The sequence below is a fragment of the Uloborus diversus genome, chromosome 5 (genome assembly GCF_026930045.1).
Source record: "Uloborus diversus isolate 005 chromosome 5, Udiv.v.3.1, whole genome shotgun sequence".
Classification (NCBI taxonomy): Eukaryota; Metazoa; Arthropoda; class Arachnida; order Araneae; family Uloboridae; genus Uloborus; species Uloborus diversus.
Window position 1 is genome coordinate 184,274,414 of NC_072735.1, and position 18,659 is coordinate 184,293,072.

Sequence of the window (18,659 nt, forward strand, 5' to 3'; positions counted from 1 at the left end):
AGTGTTTGAAGCAGTATAATTAGCTTGTGAAGAATATTTCATATTTAGGAATGCATTATTTCAAGAATGATTATGAATTGTGCAAATAAAAAATTTACTTGTGATGATTCAGATAGAAATTCAAATTCTGCATGATGTACAGGTTGGGGCAAAAGGTATAAATCGGTTTTGAACAGCCAGCGCTCGGCCTGTGTTGGTGTTGGGGAGGGGGGAGGGGACCTTGTTGTGGCAGTGGGAGAATCCACACACACACACAGTTCCATCTGCAACCATGGTTTTGACGGAAGAGCATCACAGGTTTGCTGTTACAACTTTTTTCGAGAATGTCCGTTCTGTTATCACCACACAGAGAGCCTTCCGACAGATTTTCCAAGAACGCATAGTGGCCGACAGCCACCATCTTACTGATGTCATCTTTAAAACTTGTCAAAAATAGATTGTCTAATATATCAAACAAAAAAAAAAGTTTCTGGAAGTTGAATAGTTTTCGTTTCACATTCATTTAGAGCCGAATCATATCTTTTGCCCCACCCTGTATTTTCATTTGTAGGAGAACAACTTTTTTTTGACACAGAAAACTGCAAAATGTGATGAGTATGGTACATGTTTTCATCATTAAAAGAATAAAATTCAAAATTTTAATAATTTTGATTTTTATTCAGTATGCATAAATTATTTTTAGTATTTCATCTTATGTTTATTACGAAATTATACTTACTACCAAACGGCACGACCTTGAGGGTCACGGATTTGGACAAAATTTTAAATATAGGTCAGTTCCCGCTAGGTATGAACCCAGGTAAAGCAGTTTGACAGCATAGGCCCTAGTTCGGCGGCAACGGGTTCTAAAGTTGATAATTTGGACCCAGAACTGCAATGGAGTTTCCTTTAGAATTGACCATTTTTACCCCTTTTTCCGCCATTGTACTGCAATACGAATCATTTGCATGCACTTATTTTTGAATTAATTACTTTGCATACTAAATTTTAAAAAGTAGTTCCCAAATTTAAATTGGATACTACTTTTAATTTTAAAAACGTGATTGCCGAAATAACAGTTACAGGATATTTATCGTTTGCAAATGAAACTGTAATTATTTTCGTTGAATATTAATCGTCTGCTAGTAAAAAGTATTTATTGTTTTTCTAATAAATACATTAAATTTCACTGGACACTTATCGTCTGCTATCAAAAATATTCCACAATGATAAGCAAAAAATGGAAGTGGAGAAAAAAAAACTCCGATTATTGCATATGACACATAAAAAACAAAGCCAGATGTGTTGGGAGAACGAACATTTGTGTGGAAGTCTGAAATTCCAATGGAAACGTCATTGCATTTCTGAGACCAAACCAGCAACTTTGCAGCCAAACTAGAGCCTATGCAGTTAAACCGCTGTACCTGGGCTTATATCTAGTGGGAGTGAACCTATATCTAGAATTTTGTCGAAATCCGTGACCCTCAAGGTCGTGCCGTTTGGTCGTTAGTTAATATGCTCCATGCATCAATTCATCTGCCTCCGAAGATGTTAATGTTAATTATGTGCGAAGACCTCTATTTAAGGGACTAAACTTACGGCCTCCTTAGTCAGGGTGGCGACAGGAACTGTGAAAAAAAGTTCCCTGACTTTTCCCTGATTTCCCTGATTAAGTTCACCAAATTTCCCTGATTTACATTACCAATGGTAATGGTTTTCTTTCTTTGCTCTACTTGAAGTCCGTTGTATGTTTGTATAAAATGCAGTATTTTAAACGTTTTAAGTTGTGTAAACTTGTTGAACTAAAGATATATTTTAAAAAGATGCTACTTTTTTAATAAAATGGTTTTAAAAAAAGACATTTTGGGGGGGGGGGACCTACAAAACAGTATATTAAATTTTTACACATGGAAAGATTATAGAAAATTTTAAAAAAAATACTTCACTTCCAGAAACCACTTAGCATAAGAATTTTTAGAAGCTATTAAAATGACTTTTAAAATTATATGTGTCCTTATGACAGAACTAAAAAGTAATTGAAATTATTTTGAACTAAGTTTTTAAACAGTATAATAATTGTTGCAAGAATAACAAGTAATAGTATTCTTATATAACTAATTGACATATTTATGCAAAACAGATGAAACCATTTGACATCCATTCATAGGGAGCTTTTCTCTAATCAAGAACATAGGTTTTAATGAATGAATACAGCATTTTAACAATAAAAAAATAAAGATATTTACTTAAGTTCACAAGTTAACTCTATTTCAAATGATTTCAGTATGTAACGAAAAAAAATCTTAGATTGCTTTTGCAACAAACAACTTTGAATGCAAGAAAAAAAAAGCAATTAATTAATATCAAAATATATAAAAGAATACAACTTGTTTATAAAATCAAAAAATTACTTAAGTCTGAAGAAAAGAAAACCCTGACGATCTGTGGTGACAACAAATAGTATAACGGCAAAAAACAAAGTTTTTTTAAATTGAAAGTTTAATTTTAGCAATTAAATTAAAAATGCGAAGAAGTTTAAGCTTTTATAGTATTAATTCAAAAATCAAAGATTTCTTCTTGAAATCGTTACAGTACTTAATTACTTCGAAACAATGAAAAAAGGCAAAGGAGCTAAGGCATTAATGAAGGCTTCCTCTTTGCCAGTAGGGTTGTTTTTTTTACGTAGCATTGAAAGCGTAAAAGGAAATTTTAAGCTAGGTAAAATAAACTACCTAACAGACATAGAAGCAATCTTAGGAAGTTCATCCTGTGGTTAATAAGTAAGATTCAATACTTTGATGTTGAGGAAAAAAGATGCACAAATATGCGGTAGTGTATAAACACACCTCATTAATTTTACCTTTTTTTTTTTTTTTTGAACAGATAATTGGTGGAAAATGCGTAGGGAGTTAGAGTATTTAATTTTGTAAAGTGAAAAAAAAAAAATTTTTTTTCTTCATAAAATCAATTTTCCCCGATTTTTTGTTATTTTTTCGAAATTCCCTGATTTCTGCCTGATTAATAAAGTTCCCTGACTTTTCCCTGATCTCCCTGATCTGTCGCCACCCTGTTAGTGTCCTTTAGAGGTGCGACATTGATGACGAAACATCGACGCTAGAAATTAAAATATCGATGGTATTGATACATCGACCGAAAAACATCGATGCTTTAATACATCAATCTTTTTATCAATGTATAACATACATTTTTGAATATACTACACTTAGTTAAGCAGTGCAAAAGAATACGTACCCAAAAAATAAATTGAAAATACTTAACATCAAATCATGAATATAATTTAATAAGAAGAATTTCGCAACATCTTGGTATTATAGTAACACAAAAATTGGTAATAAGACAAGGACTGATTAATACAAACTAGTTATAGTAATAATGAAATATTTTCAAACTGAATGAAACTAGAAGTAAATTTACATCGAAAAAGAATCTAAGAGAAAATGTATCAAAGCACTTACTGTCAGTTGAATGGTGAGAAAAAGTTGTGCTAATTATTTTAAAAATACAAAATTAATTTTAACAGTTATTTTTAAGAGCAAGAAATATGTGTTGTACTGTTAGTTAATAATTAAACACAAATTGTATGTAATAGAGGGACGACTTGTTGGGGGAAGTCGTTAAGTAACCCCGAATATTGGTGTTGACAGTTTGGAGAAAAGAAGTTTGTTTACTTTTGTCCCCCCAGAAGGGCATTTCTCTTTTTGCAGACTATCCCACCAGTCAGAGAAACATCTCTTTCCGATGGAACAGAAGTTGCCATCCCTATCAAATACTTCAAAAATAGACTGCAAGTTCTGGCACCAGACTACCAGTGTTAGGTTCTTCTAATAGCTTTGACCTCTTCCTTACTCTCTAGTTAATCTTCTATCTTCTAGAGATCTTCCCAAAAATCAACCTCCACACAGAAAAACTGATCTTATAAAATGGGTGCAAAAAATGATTTTTTTGGCAACTCAATAAGTAAACTTAATTACCTAGAGAGAAAATTGGAGCAAATTTTATGATAATTTTCAATTAAAATGCAAAAACATCAACATCGAAGGTCCAAAAACATCGATGTTTCCAAAACATCGACGTCGCACCCCTAGTGTCCTTTATTCAGAGGTTCTACTGTAATTCGATTAGTTTCAATTTTAAACGTATGTCTTTTTATCTTAAAATGCTTTTGCTAAACAATGCATTTGTTTCACTTTAATAATGTTTTGCAATTCTTTTATTTTACAGATAGTGACAGTGAAGATCAGGGTTAAAAACATTCATTAATTTAACTTTTATTTAAATTATATTGTAACATGACAATCTGAAACACTTCTGCAAGGAATCCTTCAATGAATCATGTGAAAAAGAACCAACTAATTTTGTTTTCATGAATGTTGACTATTTTTATATTTATTCTTTTATCAAATTTGCTGTGTTAATTTTGGTGTAGTTGAACTTTTTACATGGATCAAAATGTGGCAGATGAGCATCAAGCGATAACCGATACATGCCATAATTCATGCCGAGTATAATTGAAAAAAAGAAAACTTTCCTCCTTCAATGTTTAAAAAAAATACATTTAAATTCTGGGTACTGGTTCTGAATTACCGAATACGTTAAGTAAGAGTGTGATTAAAAACTGAAATTACTTTTAGCCTAATTTACTAACATAGGCTAGAAAGAATATAAATGCCAAGTACGATAGTATTTTTTTTTATTATTTTGGATAATCCGACTGTTCCATGGAGTTATTTTTATGATGGACAAAGTATATTAAGGAAATAGAAAATTCTAAAAAATTTCCTTCAATTTATGTTATTTAAAGCCTTAAAATCTTTTTTGCTTTTTGTTATTTTGGTATACTTCTAAATGGAATTCTGTCAGAAATGACATTTTATGTGCACTGTTGAATTTATAAGCAAAAGAAGCATCTATGCTTTAAATCAGCTTAAAGTTTAATTGTCATTTTACAGTTGTAGCTTTAATATCTATTCTACAAAAAGTTTAGGGTGTTAAAAATTAAAATATGATCTACAAGTGGCAGTGAAATGTATTTGTAATCTATTATTACATGAAAAATACATTTAATGCTTCGTACCAACTAAATAGTACAGTACTTTTGCATACTCTGCTTATGAAAGGATTACTATGCTTTTAATATGTGTTTAATTGCACATTTTCCATTAAATTATTTTTCTTTAGCATCAATACCTTTCAAAATTAATATTCATGGCATATTTTATTGGTTTCATTGAATGTTTGAAATGTTCCATACATGAAACTTGTTCCTGACTGTTAGTGTTTGTAGAATTGTTTAAAAGAATTTATGTGGTTGATGGCAAATAACTCTTTCACGCAATAGAAGCTTTGAACAAACACATCTTGATTTCAATTAATCAAAATTTGTTGCATCTAAAGTATCGGTACTTAATGCTTTTCACTTTTGTTCCAATTTTACAACACATTTGATGATGTTTCGAGACAAAAATAAATGAATCTTTAGTTTTAAGGAACAGCCTCTTGAAACAAGCACTGATTAACAGTTCCGATACCCGTCCGGCATGTTCATCCATTCCAGTGATTAGCATTTTTTAATCTGCACTGTACATATGCTTTCACCAATCATCATCATATCATTATTTAAATATGTAAGTTGAGTTATATTGTGTATGTTTAGGAGTTTATAATTTATTAAAATGGTAGGGGAAAATGAAAATTGTATATTATGACTGTTTGTAGATTCTTGATAAAACTGAGTCATCACGTTTTCCCCTAATACACTAAAAGTGCTTTGTTTTGATTTATAATGATGTGTAAAAGCTTGAAATTCTGGTGTATTTGGCATACTTTCCTCATGATTACTTGCCCTGAGAATTTTATTGCTGGTCAATTTCCAAAGATTTTGGTTAGGACTGATAAATTCGCTTTTTCACTTGTTAATAAACTAAATTTGAAATAAAAGATGGCGCTAGGAAAAATGAATGAATGCATGCTGAATTGCACAAGAGTGTATATGGCTTTTATTGGGGCATAGTAATTAGTGGTAAGTATCACTTTCTACTGAGAATGCTGCAGTTACATTAATAAAGCTAGTCAATTTCTAAAGGCTTCTGATCTTAAACTTATACTTAAATGTTTTACTTAATGCTTTTTGATGAATTATTGTGTGGTTAAGATCTAAAATGATGCAAAAATGAGATATATCTTTATAATTTGAATTAAGAACTTTAGCTCAATTATGTTATATAATTAAACTATCCATAACTGCCCTGAGCAGGTAAACAGCAGTATATTCAAATTTTGCCTTTTTGTGGTCTATTTTACTTTTTTAACTGTGCAAACTTAATTGGTTTCCTCTGAAAATGAAAACATGAAAAGAGTGTCATATTCCAACATTTTACTAGTGTTTGTGGGGGAAATTAAAAATGGAGTTTCTTCAAAATATCTCAAAAACTCATTTTTGTTGATACTTGCTGTTTGTTTACCTGCTCATTGCAGCATACATGTATGGAAATACATAACCTTCCTATGGTTCAAGCAATTACAAATTTTGAACGATATGTAAGTTGGATTTTATTACTAAGCTTATGCAACTAAAACCTCTGTAAAAGGTTGTAGAGCATTTTTGAATGATTTTAAAAAGATATTACTTTGAGAAGCAGAGATTGATGTACCAACTGCTTTTGTATATTTTAATTTGTTTTATAACTTTCTATGCAATTAGTAACAAATGGAAACAAAAATACAATACTATAGCTATTTATGTCATTTTAAGTACCCAGATGACAACTTTATTAACAATGTATCACAATGTACAGAATAAACTTTTACACATCATATGTACATTTCTTTTTATTAGAGTTCTTATGTACAAACACCAACTGCCTTGTAAGATGGAAAAAAAAAACACATGCAATGATGGAAGTTTAAAGCTATAACAAGCTATTTCTATTTCGAGCTTTCAAGTCTACAAATGCGAAAACATTAATCTAAATCTGGAACCCTGGGTTTGATTTTCATCCCAGCGTGTACTTTAGAATCTCTCATTCGGTCCAGAGCGTTATCGAAGTCTGCCATGTTTATGGGGCGCAGAGCATCATGATAAACTTCTGTATCAGATGGACTGAAAAAAAAAAAAAAAACTGTTACTGTATATATTTTTAACACATCTACAAGCATTAGAAATGCACCTTAAGCATTTAGTCAAGCATATTTTAATGATTTATATTTCAAATATAAATTCTGTTATAGCAGAAAATCGAGTACACAAACAGTTGTCTAAAATACTACAATTTAATGAAAATGTCAAACTTCGTAAATATTAAAAATACTACACATCTCTTCCCTCATTCCCCGATATCTTCCATTCCATCCATAGATGGTAAGCTTTTTATGGAATTGATAGTTATTATGGTCTTCACTGTTATTGTATAGTTAATACCTTTAAAATAAATTTCACACCTGTAATAAATGTCAAGGAGCATTTTTAAGCCTCGAAAAAATTCCTAGCTGTATCTCTGATTATCATGCAAGGTTTTTTTTTTTTTTAATGAAATGAATTATCAATGCTTCAGCTCAAAAAAACACTACTAATATAAATAAATTGCTATTCCACTTATTGCAGAGTGACCAGGGTTTTAAAATATAGGATATTTTGATAAAAATCAGACATCTTCAATTAGCGCAAACTAAAATCGGCAAAAAGTAACTGCATCCCTAAATCAGTTTGTTTTCTTATAATATATAGACTATACTTATACAGAGTGTTGTAAAACTAATGGTCCAAACTGAAAGGAGACATGGATCTTGCCAAAACAAACAACTTTCACAATGCAATGTAGGGTCGGAAAGTGAACGTGATATCCGATCAGGCCCGTGTTCAGAATTTCATAAAGGGAGGGGTTGAAACTTTTTACCTTTGTAACTTACGTTTTCAAAGAAAAACTAACTACGCGTTTTGAATAGTTCATTTTAGTTCGATAACCTGGCTTTTTTTTTTTTTTTTTAAATGAAATTTTATTTGTACAGTTGAACATAAAGCGCACATATTTCTTTTATGCCACCTAATGCTAGTTTCTTTCTTTTTTTTTTTTCCTTTTGTTTTTCCATCAAATAACATTTGAACAGGAATTTAATGAAAATAAAATTTTTTATTTTTAAAAAAATGCTGTTTTGCATAGAAACATTTTTCTAATGTGTGTAACGACTAATTCATCCAACACTAAAGGCGTACCATAAAAAAACCTAAAAGTAAGCAAAGTAACCATTTTCCCTGTCCCTAAGTTTTTTTTTTTTGGGGGGGGGGGCTTCTTATAAATAATTTTCCCCTGCATGCTTACAGCATTGCCGGACTCTTCAGCCATTCCTCCGTCGTTAATTTTTTCAAGCACTTAGAAGCGAAGGGGCTTGGGAATCCTACAATTGAGGAAAATACTAATTGTTAAACATGGGGAAATATTAAAGAGGGTGAATACTGTATCAGAGTTTAACTCTAAAATTAATTAAAGCTTAAAATACATTTTGGAAAATCGTTTAATGATTCAATGATTTTTTTCTTTCAATGGGAGGGGTTTAACCCCTAAAACCCTCCCCTTGGACACGGCTCTGTATCCGATGATTCTATTTCACTGTTTTCGGTAGAAGTTATGTTCGGATAATAGCATTTTGTTGTACAAGCAGCAGTTTTAAAAATGTAAGAATAACTAGAATGGCAACAGACAAGTGAAGCAAGTGATGTAAAGGATACTAAGACTTTTTTGCACATTAAAATGCATGCCCAAGTTAAGGATGTCTGATTGTCTCATTTAGAAGCACGTGGATTGCTTGCCGATCACCCCGTATAAAATTTAACATTGCATTCGAGGAGGCGGGGCGAAGTGCCATCTCCAGAAAAAGACAATACTTGGTTCTCAAAAATGGAGAATGCAATTAACGCCAAGAACAACAACATGAAGACTAAGAACCTTTATTACAAATGCTCAAATGAGCGCCCACCAGCTGCAAAACAAGCTTCCTATCAGCAATGCATTGAAAAACGCACATGTTAGAATATTCATGTCATATCCAAAAGGTCTGCAGCATTTTTTTGGGAAAGGTACTCTGGTTAACCGATGGTCATCCATTTGCTGGCACATGTTCATAAATCAGGCAGCACCTGCTAGAAGAAGTTACAGCACTTGTATCCATCTAAATAACGTAGTTTTAAAGTTATAAATAAAGGATCTTTTTCTTCATATTGTTGTTTTTAGCCTTTATTGCATTTCCAATTTCCGTGAACCAAGTGATACCACTGATGAATGATATCACCTATTAACTTTAATACTTCTTACAGAGTTAGTGAAAGAACTAACATTTCATCTACCTTCTGTGAATAACAGATGAAGAGACTTCTTTAAAATAGCTAAAATTTATTAATGCGTCAGAAAAAGTAAATATAATTGTATAAACTATAAACTGAAGCCAAAGGTAAAAAAGATGAATTAAATATGACTAGCAAGTTAGTTAAGCTCATCCTAATACCGCTCGCTAATCTATTACTACGATCAGCTAAGCATCATTGGCAATCCGCCGAGCAATACGAGCTCCACCCAAGCTACCTTTTACAGGACAGACATCACCGAACGAGTCTTAAAAAAGAAAGAGCGAATCTCAACTCCGTTCTCTGTTAAATAGTCTGTCCTCAACATTATTCACATCAATGCCCTCATGTCAGGATTGGCAAAAACCCGGGTTTTTTCAAAAAAGCCCATGGACCCAGGGTTTTTTGGGTTTTTTTTAAATAAAACCCAAAAAAAACCCAATTAAAGCTGGGTTTTTTAAAAGAAATGTGGGTTTTTTTGTCTTTTTTTAGGGAAAATGTGGGGTACTTGTAGCATATTGTAGCGTAAGTATATGGACAAAGCACAAAAATGTCTTGGGGTAAAAAAAGCTGGAAAATTCAGCGTTTTCTGAAGAAAAGTAAAAAGGACTACAAAGCCCAAATATAGTGAAGTTTCAGATTTTTTAGTTTCCATGATTACCAACAGTTAAGGCGAAGTTACTTTTCGAGTGATAAATCTATTGTTCGTTTGTTCGCTTTTAATTACTACATTTTTTTTTTGCATTTTACTTTATTGTATTTCATTTTATAATGCAAAACTACTGTAGAACCTCAAGTAGTTTAAATCCCTTTTTATTGAATTCCAGCTTAATCAAGACATTTCTTTGAATTTTATGTTGCCCGTTTTTCTATTTCTATGTACAGAGTAAGAAATATTAAACTTTTTCGTAAGATAATGAAAATACTGTATATCCTATTCTGTTTTCTGTCTGACCGTTTGTAAAACCTGTTAATTTCTAAAAAATATACCTTGTTTATTCGAGATTTGTGACGTGTTGGTTTGCAGAAAATAATTCACATGAAAGCTTTTTAGCTTTTAGCTCGAGTAGGTACAATCTACAAATATTGAGAAAATCAGACGTGACAGGACTTAGTCAAGATAATTTGAGTTATTTTTGACCAGTTAAAGAAAAAAGTTAAATATATTTAAAATCTTTGAAATATTTTTTTAATGCCGTTAAGAGTTAAGAAATGCTATTAAAAGTTCAAAATTCATTTTTATGTCCATTGTTTGTGGTGAAGAACAAATAAAAAAGGAGTTTAAATTGTGAAAGTATTTAAATAATTGATTTTTTAAAAAAAATTCTCAGAAAATTTTAAAAAACCCAAAAGTGGGCAAAATAATGGGTTTTTTCAAAAAAACCCATTGGGTCCAACCCAATTGGGTCCAATCCAGCCAACCCTGCCTCATGTCCACGCAACCAATGAGGATGCACAAAGTGGCAGAGACGCCTCCCTGCTAAGCCAATGGCAGGAGTCCGTTATGTCACGCGTCCAATCCGATCACTCGCTTCCGATTCACTCGGATCGTTGGTCCGAACGAGCATCGGTTGATTATCGTGAAGTTCAGTTACATGGGCAAAAGTAAGTGTAGAGATGTTTGTAGAAATTCTATTTCTAACACCAAGTACCCTCTCGCGGCCTGCCGCTTGCTTTCGGACCCCACTTTGCATTGTGAAAGTTATTTGTTTTTTGGCAAGGTCTATCGCCTCTTTTAGTATGGATCATTAGTTTTGCAACACCCTGTACATTAAGCTACTGCTAATTATAATAAGTTACTGTTTCTTTCATTATTTATACATAAATATGTACATCTTTAAAATTATAAAAAAGCAGGTGCAACGCGTAAAAAATCAAGTTAGCAGAAAGACTGTTCCAAAATTGAGACACTCTCGCCAAAAGCAGGAGAGTTGGAGGCTGTCCACAAATATCACATTTTGAGGGAGGGGGAGTTTGAAATTGTGAGTTTGTGACAAGGGGGAGGAGTTCAAGAAGTGCAATATCACATTTTTTTTTTAAATAAGAATGTTTATGAACAATAGTGTACATGCGAAGGGGGGGGGGGGTGAGTAGGGAAGCAACACTTTGTGACAAAGGGAGGGGTCAAAAATGTCCGGGGAAAAAAAGCGTTACATTATTTCCATAACCCAGAGCCAGAAGTACATAAGTCATGTTTTGGTAATTTTACAACAGAAAGGATTTTTTTCTGGCGCATGCAAAGGGTGGGCTAATAAACAGAAAACCGCAATTTTTGGATGTATAGATTTAGGGACAGGCTTTTGGCATGTCATATTATATTAATTTTTCTGATATAAACTTTTGACCTATGTAGAATATTGAATACGTAACTGTAAATTTTGAATATGTACCTATAGCAAACTGAACACTTCAAAAGAAAATAACACAAAGGTTCATTATCATATGTTCACCTGTCTGATTGAGCTTCCAGTCTCAATTCTTCTTTGCAGTAATCTCGTACCCTGTACAGAGCTGCATTACGACACAATTCTCGAAGATCGCTGCCCGAGAATCCATCTGTCATGTGGGCTATCTTACTGATGTCCACATCTTCTGAAATCTGAAAATAAATTCAGATTTAGCAGAGCAACAGTTTAATGAAACATGTTAATTTAACAGCAATTCATTGAGAGAAAAGACAATTTTTCAAAAAAAAAAAGCAACTTACCACTTCATTTTCCAAAACTAGTTTAATAATACCCATCCTTTGCTTCTGATTCTGAAAAAGAAAAATTCAAACTATTTTATTTATTTATTACATTTTTTTTTTTTTTTTGACAGCGTGAAAATTTTAATTAAAATTACACACTCGGCATTTCCTGACTTCTGAAAGAGAAACACATGGAAAACGGAAATTCTCAGACATTTTAATTTATTGTTGCAAAGCACATTTATATTATTTTTCTAGGACAAAATGCAATAATGATTTTTTTTTTTTTTGCAAGTTAAATATAGTAAAAAACATGACAATACAAAAAGAATCTTAAACTATATTGTTACATCCAATTAACACTCTTCAATAAAGTTCATTTTAAAAACATTCAACAAGTTAATTTTTATACATAAAAAGCATAAAAAAACACATTAACAAAGAGCTATCAACAATACACAATGAAGTAGTAGAGAATTTGCTTAAAGGTCCCTTTAAATTGTTTGTCGAGTCTCTTAACAAGACTGAATTTCTTTCTGGACAAGGGACTCAAGATATTTTCAACGCAATTTTAATGTAAATTTTATAGCGTAACAAAGACATCCTAATGTACCTTTTCAGCATATCACAAAAAAATTTTAAAGGCTCTTCAGCACAGAACATTAAGCATAAAAATGTACAATTGAAAAAATGTCAAAAAGTTAATAAATTCTTTTGCATCAAATATTGTCGAACATTTTACTGCATGATTTATTGTTACTAAATATTTTATTAATTTTACAAATTACATCAATATTCTTCAGGCCAGTAGTGCCCAACCTTTTTTTTTATCCAAGGGTCGCATCTCATACGAGCCAGAACACAGATAAAATGAAAATACATTTTTGAATTTTTTTTATAGATTACCTTGGGTGCTTTGAACCAAACCCTTTGAACCTTTGTGGGGTGCACAAATGACCCAAGAAACTGAAAACCTTTTTTAAGAAACTTAATACACTTAAACTTTGAAGGTTGCAAATATATAATTCAGGAAAATCAGCAAATATTAAAAAAGAATAATAAAATTACCTTACTAAGAACCACTTAAATACGAAAGCAAATTATACAAAAGAAAGTTTTAAACATGGCAGGAAAAACAATAAGGTTTTTCTAAGTTTGAATATTATTACTGTAAAAAAACATAATAGTTAAACAAAACTACCAACATTTGTAAAAAAAAAAAAAAAAAAAAAAATCAGAATAAGACAAAAACAAGTATTAAAGATGATCCACATATTTTGCAGTTAATTTTTACATAAAATGAATATTTAGAAAAGTTAATTTTCAGGAGAAAAAAAATTTAAAATGAGAAAAAAAATTCTGGAATTCAAAAGAGAAATAAGTAAAAACGAACCATCAAATAAAAATTCAAATAGTAGTTTAAATTAATAAAACAAACAAAAACTAAATAAATACAAAACAAAATGAAACTTTTAACATTGTGAATTCAAATTATGCTTTTTGCAATCACGAGTGTGTGTATGCGTGCATGTGCATGCAGGTGTGTAGGATGTGGACACCATGCACAGAAGCTCGTTAGTGGTGCTGCAAAGAGAGGCAGGGGCAAAAATAAAATCGATGGACGGTAGATTAAAATGGTCGAATGAGGACAATTAAGCAAGTCGTGATTGTTCAAAAAAAAGTTTTTTTTTTTTGAAGCAAAGCTTCTACTGTTTAACTTTTTTCTTTATGGAGGAAGGAAGGGGTAGGGACTATTTTGTTGCATGGGCCCAAAATTTATAGCTCCGGGCATGCGAGAGGCGAATGATAATTTTGACTTTAAGAAAGATACCCAATTGAGTTACCCAAGGATAGAGCCGCTATATAAATAGGCAGACGCATCAGCTTAAGTTTAGCCATTTCAGATCGGATTTTTCATTGTTGCGATGCTAGGGTTACCACAGCAAAGTTCCGTGTTTTGCCAAATTTGCCGTAAATAACATATTATTCAATAAACAGGGCTCCCAACACATTTTAGCCATAGAAAAGGGTAAAAGAGGACCAGTTAGGATTAAAAAGAGGACCTTGGGAGGACCATTCATAGTTAAACCCAGGGAAGCACCAAAAGGCAAATTAGCTGCCTGGCACTAAATACGTGAAGATAATTCGTTAATTAACCATAATAACAGGGTGGCGACAAGAACGGTGAAAAAAAGTTCCCTGACTTTTCCCTGATTTCCCTGATTAAGTTCACCAAATTTCCCTAATTTACGTTACCAATGATAATGGTTTTCTTTCTTTGCTCTACTTGAAATCCATTGTATGTTTGTATAAAATGCAGTATTTTAAACGTTTTAAGTTGTGTAAAGTTGTTAAAATAAAGATATATTTTAAAAAGTTGCTGCTTTTTTAATAAAATGGTTTAAAAAAAAACTATCAAGTTATTTTTTTAGGAAAAAAACCTTTACAAAACAGTATATTAAATTTTTCTACATGGAAAGATTATAGAAAATTTAAAAAAAAAAATTCTTCACAAAATCAATTTTCCCTGATTTTTTTGTTATTTTTTGAAAATTCCCTGATATTTCCCTGACTTTTCCCTGATTAATAAAGTTCCCTGACTTTTCCCTGATCTCCCTGATCTGTCGCCACCCTGAATAATGATTTTTAATGATAAATCCTTATCACCTTCTGTACAACTGAACTTTTTATCCATTGAATTATATTATTTACACAAACATTTGGAGGGGGGGGGGGGGTCACAAGCAAGCATGTAACTGAACATCTTACAGAGTAACTTTAATTGTAAAATAAATTTTCTACTAATTAACAGGTAAAAACTGGCTAATTAAAAATAATCACCTAAGTGACGGATCATCAGTGCATACTTAATAAAGACCTTTTAGATACAGTTACACCTACAGTAACCACCTTACAGTAAACACCTTGGCACATAGTAGTTCACAAAAATTTTCACATAACCAGTTTAAAGATAAATTCATTTTGATATAAGGTACAGCAAGACAAGAAGATATAGTTTAGAGGCCAGAAGGTCCCCCCCCCCACAGCCCTTGGTTTTTACACATATTTCCAGCCTAAATATGGTAAGTTTATATATATATATATATATCAGAATTTTCATGACCAAACACCAAAGCAGGAGGTAATTTCTGTCTACGCTACTGACTAAGTTGAAAAATATTAGAGATTTACCATATCATTTATTAGTATGCTAAGTATCCAAATCATTTCTTCATATGTAAGTATTGGTTGTTCGGCCACCAAAAAATATTGTAGCTGTCTTTAAGTATATATAGAAATTAGTGAGAGAAAATTTTTTATTAAAGTCACCACACCCAAAAATATACAAACACTACTTAAGCGATAAATACACTGAGTGTAAATTTGAACCTGCTTTTACTGGATAATTTAATGTAATAAATAAATGTGTAAGTTCAAATTCATAGAGCTATATTTTCAAATTAAAAATACTCATTTTGAGTATTTAAAAAAAAAGGATACAAAGTTTTAGTTTTTAAAAATAAAATTAAATAGTATAATTTGAGGTAGCACATGTCAAAACAGTTTCCAATTTTCAAAAATGTTAAAATAATGTGCAATGCTGCTATGGTTCCAAAAATAAGTTTATTATCTATTAAAATTAAACAAAAAATAAGCTAATCTATGGTGGTGTATGTCAAAATAACTTCCGATTGCAAAAAATATCAAAACATTAACTAGATGCAAAAAGATTGAAATCTCAAACACGATAAGCAATTTTCCGCGAAGTGCGAGTAAATTCAATGTTGCCATGGTTTTGAATAAAAAGTAGTTTATTATCTATTAAAATTTAAAAAAAAAAGCTTATCTATGCTGAAGTGTGTCAAAATAACTTCTGATTGACAAAAATATCAAATTATTTACAAGATGCAAAAAGATTGAAATCTCAAACACGATAAGCACTATCCGCTAAGTGCGAGAAAGTTCAATGTTGCTGTGGTTCCAAAAATGAAAAAGTTAATTGTCTATCAAAATTAACCGAAAAATAAGCTAATCTAAGGAGGTGTTATGGTAAAATAACTTCCGATTGCCAAAATTTTAAAATGTTTACAAGATGCAAAGAGATTGAAATCTCAAAACCCAGCAAGCAATTTTCGGCGAAGTCCAAGAAAGTTTGATGTCACCATGGTTCCGAAAAAAAAAGTAGTTTATTATCTATTGTAATTAAAGATAAAATAAGCTAATCTAAGTTAATGAATGTTAAAATAACTTCTGATTGTCAAAAACATCAAAATATTAACAAGATGCAAAAAGATTGAACTCGCAAACAAAGGGAAGTAATTTTTCGCGATGTTATATAGGGTCTGGTGGGGGAAAGTGGTCAATGGGGTAAAGTGGTCATATGTCAAATAAATGACTGTAGCTTGGCAATAAATGTTCGAATAAATGTGAAAATTTTATTTTAGGTTCGGTGAGTTAGAAACTACATTTTGAATACAAAATTTCAAAACTGGCAAAATTTTATTTGGTTAAAAAAAATATTTTGTGTAAATATGAAAATTTTAAAAATCTAAACACCTCTTTTAACTTCTTTGGGAAATTTTGTTTGTTAGAATTATGAACAGATTGACGGCACAGGAAGCTTCCTACATGTCTTAAGATCGCTTACTCATTAGCAGTTAGCTGAATATATTTTAGATCATTTTTTAGAACAATTTCAGTAAGATGGGGTAAAGTGGTCATAATATTAGGCTTAACGAATATTGCTCTTCTAATGTCACTTAATAGTTACGTATAAGGCAGATATAAATTAAATATTAATTTCACTTAATATGTATTGTTTTTAGAGTAAGTAGGGTTAAATAAACGAGTATATACGTATGCAAACGCATATACTCGTGTAGGCGCGTATATAAATGTATTCACATAAATGCATTGATAAATACGTATACGGGTATCTGCGATATGGGTATTTTTTATCTATGCAGATATACATTTGACTATACACGCATATACTTGCTTTTACTCGTATGTATACGAACACTTATATACTCAGGTAGACACGTATATACACGTACGTACTCGAGTAGACACTTACATAGAAGCATACGATATACAAGTATACAGGGTGAATTTAAACTCTTGGGAAAATTTTTAAAAGGTGTTAGAGGGGACGATAAGAAAAAAGAATCACATAAGAAATATATGGTCACAAACACAACGCTGACGCACTACATGCACGCAAAGCCAAAGACTGATGGATACAAAACAGGTCACAAATCTGTTACACTAAGACAATTTTACACAATATTTTAGGTCGTAAGAAAGTTTTAAAGCGATTGAAGAAATTTGCGGCCTGCAGCTGTAATACAGGCGTCGTAATCACAAAGACCTCTATGTTTTAATAACGAGACTTTTGAAAAACTTTCATAACGTCTCTGCGCCTTTGTTGCGATGCATGTATTAGAACTACTACGGGCCGTAACTTTTAACAAGTGCTCTAAATATTTCTTAAAAACTAAAATTTTGAGTAAAATCATCTTTGTGTAAAAAATTTGTGACCTGTTTTGCATCCATCAGTTTCTGGCTTTGGGTGCATGTAGCGCGTCAGCGACCATACGCTCCTTATTATTCTTTGCATTTCATCTTCCCCTCTCACACCCCTTAGATTTTTGCTCCAGATCTTGAATTCACTCTGTAGGCATACATGTATATAAGCGTATATACTCGTGTATACATATATGTACTGATGTATACACGTAAATGAACGTATATACGTCTTTTCAGGTATATAATTGTGTTTACACGTATACATACGTATATACTCGTGCTTCCATATATACATGTATCTACGTGAGTAGATACGTACAAACACGCACTGGATACATCCACGAATTAACTCGTGTATACCCGTATATACATTTATGTACACTTGTGTATGTTCCCACATGTACACCTGCACATATATGCGTATATACGTATACTATACACGTATATATTCAGGTATGCACGTGTATACTCGAGATACAAGTGCATACATGCATATGACGTTCGTTTGTACGTGTATATACACGTGACACGTATATAAACATGACACATATATACTCGTGTAGATACGTCAACACTCCTTTAGGTAATTACGTATACATGCTTATATACTCGTGTATACACGTATATACTTGAGTAGACACGTGCATACATGTATCTACTCATATATGAACATGTTTACTGATGTTTACACGACACGTATATATTCGTGTATACACACATATGCTTGTGCATATACTTATAATTATAAAAATAACAGAAATATACAAATATTAGGGTTGTTTATAATGGTTTTGCATCTGTTTTTAACTATGACCACTTTACCCCATGCTATGACCACTTTCCCCCACCCCATGGGGTAAAGTGGTCATAAATACAAAGGGAAAAGAAAATGTTATAAAAATAATTAAATCAATATTTTTTTTCTAAACTACAATGTACTGTGTTCTTTAATAATGCAATGTAAAATAACAACAAAAAAAGTTGAAGTGTTTAAATAATTTGTTGTATTTATTATCCACCAAAGTTGAAAACCTACGATATTATGACCACTTTACCCCACCAGACCCTATCGAACACAAGTTAAGAAAATTGCACTGATGAAACATT

General features: G+C 31.6%; 2 protein-coding genes across 2 annotated transcripts in view; one reads left to right on the forward strand and one right to left on the reverse strand.

Annotated features, from left to right (window-relative positions):
* Nucleotides 1-4,340, forward strand: part of LOC129223332 (sushi, von Willebrand factor type A, EGF and pentraxin domain-containing protein 1-like) — a 161,484-nt gene extending 157,144 nt beyond the window's left edge. Inside the window, 1 exon segment of the mRNA XM_054857898.1 lies at nt 4,222-4,340. Coding sequence (XP_054713873.1) covers nt 4,222-4,247 — 26 coding nt within the window. The 3' untranslated portion in view covers nt 4,248-4,340.
* A 2,387-nt stretch (nt 4,341-6,727) lies between these two features.
* LOC129221963 (outer mitochondrial transmembrane helix translocase-like) overlaps nt 6,728-18,659 on the reverse strand; it is a 37,576-nt gene continuing 25,644 nt past the window's right edge. The window contains exons 8-10 of the mRNA XM_054856362.1: nt 12,042-12,092; nt 11,785-11,933; nt 6,728-7,099 (exon numbers count right to left, since the gene is read on the reverse strand). Coding sequence (XP_054712337.1) covers nt 6,961-7,099; nt 11,785-11,933; nt 12,042-12,092 — 339 coding nt within the window. The 3' untranslated portion in view covers nt 6,728-6,960. The remainder of the gene's footprint in view (nt 7,100-11,784; nt 11,934-12,041; nt 12,093-18,659) is intronic.